Source organism: Heterodontus francisci, unplaced genomic scaffold, assembly GCF_036365525.1.
Source record: "Heterodontus francisci isolate sHetFra1 unplaced genomic scaffold, sHetFra1.hap1 HAP1_SCAFFOLD_216, whole genome shotgun sequence".
Lineage (NCBI taxonomy): Eukaryota > Metazoa > Chordata > Chondrichthyes > Heterodontiformes > Heterodontidae > Heterodontus > Heterodontus francisci.
Genome location: NW_027140566.1, coordinates 210,939 through 213,616, shown reverse-complemented (window position 1 = coordinate 213,616; position 2,678 = coordinate 210,939). Strand labels below are relative to the sequence as shown.

General features: G+C 47.6%; 1 protein-coding gene across 1 annotated transcript; it reads right to left on the bottom strand.

Annotated features, from left to right (window-relative positions):
• Positions 1-570: 570 nt before the first annotated feature.
• On the bottom strand, positions 571-2,136 carry LOC137360146 (probable G-protein coupled receptor 139). The gene is made up of 3 exons (XM_068025694.1): positions 2,103-2,136; positions 1,930-2,016; positions 571-1,481 (listed from the first exon to the last, which is right to left on the bottom strand). Exons 1-3 carry the CDS (start codon positions 2,134-2,136, stop codon positions 571-573), a joined length of 1,032 nt encoding a protein of 343 aa, XP_067881795.1.
• Between the last annotated feature and the right edge of the window lie 542 nt (positions 2,137-2,678).

Sequence of the window (2,678 nt, the reverse complement as noted above, 5' to 3'; positions counted from 1 at the left end):
CCATTGCAATGCCTCCGGGTTCCTGGCCCCCCTTGCAGAGCCCCCGGGACACAGGACTCCTTGCAGAGCAGCAGTGACACCACACCTCATTACAGAGCCCCCAGGACACTGGACCACATTGCAGAACCCCCGTGTGCCTGGACCCTGTTGCAGAGCCCCCGGGACCCCGGACTCTCTTGTGGATGCCCTGTCACTACAATGAGAGCTGATTTGCAACTGTGGCAGGACGGAACTTGATTGGAGGGATTCTAATATGGGTATCTGGGATCAACAGGCACGGAACTGTAAGTTAGCAATACCTGCAGTACTTTAGAGAGGAACGAATATATTGGAGATTCCATGGACAGGGGGATCAACATTTGTTTCATTCAAGGGACGTGTGATGACAGCTGATTTTAACGGAGAGAGACTTACCGAAGCTGAGCAAAGAGAACTGTTATCAGCTAAAGTATGGACCAATGAGGGAGTCGTCCTCCTCCATCCGAGCAGCCACCAAGCTGAGGCATTGGGGCTGTCGGTTCCTGTACATTTCAATGACTGGAAGTACTGGGACCTGCCTCTGGGCTTCTATCAACTGTTTAGTTTATTAATTAATGCAATAATTGATGTAATCGGATATTTCACTGTGTTCTTGACCTGCTCTCTGAACTTGGACTGTGTCGCCCCATAAATAAATGTGTTTATGCAGCAACTTAGAATCTGCAGCATCAAACCGAATTGTCCAAAGATATAGAAGGGATCTGTATTATCCTCGAGATATGTCCCTGTAATGTTGCAAGTTGTGAAATATATAACATAAATCATCCACAGAAGTATGAAGCTGCCGGATATGGTAAAGAGTAAAATCACAGACTTCCTTCTGCTCTCCGTCACTGGGTCACTGCGATTCTCTCCCTTGCATTGACCCCTCAGTTCTTTACGAACTCGACTGGCCACTAAAATGTGTCTGACTGTCAGAGTGTTGAGCAACAGAATTAAAACGAATGGGAGCAATGGGGTTAAAATCACATCAAACCAGTCAAATCCCAGCAATCTGGGCTCCGTATAATAGCTTGACTTCACATAACAACCCCATCGTACATTGTCTATTATCTCTACAGGTTCAAATATAAAGTAGAAAGGAATATTTTGTAAACAGAGCGGAATGCAGGTTGTTGCTAGAACCACAGCCGCAGTTTTCTCGGTGCAATATTTTGTTTTCAGCTTCTGGCAACAAATGGCCACATATCGATCGAAGGTGAAAGTGACGGTGAACCAGAAAGAACAGTCTCTGGCTTCACAACGGAGGGCAATGATAACACGACACACAGGGGTGATGTTCAGGAAAGATTCTGGGAAATAATAATAACTGATCCGCTGCAGTATGACATCAGTGATAATGACCAGCAGATCCGCTGTCACCATGGCCATCAGGTAGCGAGTGCTGCACGTGGAGAGTCCGCACTTTCCCCGTGATAGGATCAAAATCGCCAGTAAATTCACTGCATGAGAGAAGGGAAAAGAGAAATTACTCAACAAGCATTCAACGTGTCTGAGCTCGATTTCAAAACCAAGATTGGATGGGTTTGAGTAAGGTCACCATTTAAATCTTAAACATCTCAACCATGAACTCAAATACCTCCGACCTGCCCACTTCCGGGTTTAACAGAGGAGAGACAAGTGAAGAGCGCCAACCGCAGCCAGGAGGCCGTTCAGCATGTTAAATACTTTACTGAGGTTTCAAGCCTCGATTTCACCTGCTTTACAGGTTTACCATTGATGGGGCTGGTTTCTCCATCAGACGTTAAAGTCTGCACACAGACACCCGAATTGACAATCGCCTCCTGACTCCCGGGATTGGAATCCCTTCATGATCTGGAATTAATTTAAACCCCAATCGACACCTCCACTATTGGGTCATGGATCTGATACACCAAGGATTGAACCAACCTCCACCCAGTCCGGGTACCTTAGCACCCCAGTGGCCTGGATTGGACTTTCCTGGGATTGGACGCTCCCAGTGCTCCCGGAGCACTCCTTCAGGATAGGGGAAAATTCAGGGGTTGTGGATTGGACAGCTGCCGATTGAACAACTGCCCATCGGGATCATGTTTAGGGCATACTTTGTCCTGCGGCCTGTTCTACTTTCCACGTCATGCGACTGGAAGCCAAGCTTGCCGATCAGGCTTATGTCCGAGTGGGAAACCCAAAGACACGCAATCAAACATCATAGCATATGAAAGTTTTGCCTCACTCCCTCCCACCTGCCAACATATCTGCCGCTGTGCATATCCAGGTCTAAGTATTTGAGCAACACTAAAGCCTGCTTAAAATCTGATAAAAAGCAGTGATTAGGCAGCATCTGTGGTGAGAGACACAAAGTTAACGGCCGGAATTTCACCAGGACATGGTGCCCTCGTCCACCGGCTGGAAAACCTCCACTGAGCCCCGGAAGCCATGACTCTATCATTTGTGGCTCAGGCAAGTAATTGCCTGCAGTGGGGAGTTCTTCCCCTTGAAGAGAGGATGTCCCACTTCCAAGAGTTATGGCCAATCAGAGGGTTGCGGATGCCCATCATTGAATATATTTAAGGTTGGGACAGACAGATGTTTGGACCGTCGGTGAATCAAGGGATGTAGTGAGTGGGTGGGAAAGTTGGGTTGAAGCCTAAGATCCACAATGCTGATTGAAAGGCCCA

Coding starts and splice junctions, on each gene's coding strand:
- LOC137360146 (XM_068025694.1), bottom strand. CDS start 2,136: ATGACGTGGAAAGTAGAACAGGCCGCAGGACAAA. Junction 2,017..2,102: donor AGAACAGGCCGCAGGACAAA/GTATGCCCTAAA, acceptor CCTATCCTGAAG/GAGTGCTCCGGGAGCACTGG. Junction 1,482..1,929: donor GGTACCCGGACTGGGTGGAG/GTTGGTTCAATC, acceptor TCTCTCATGCAG/TGAATTTACTGGCGATTTTG.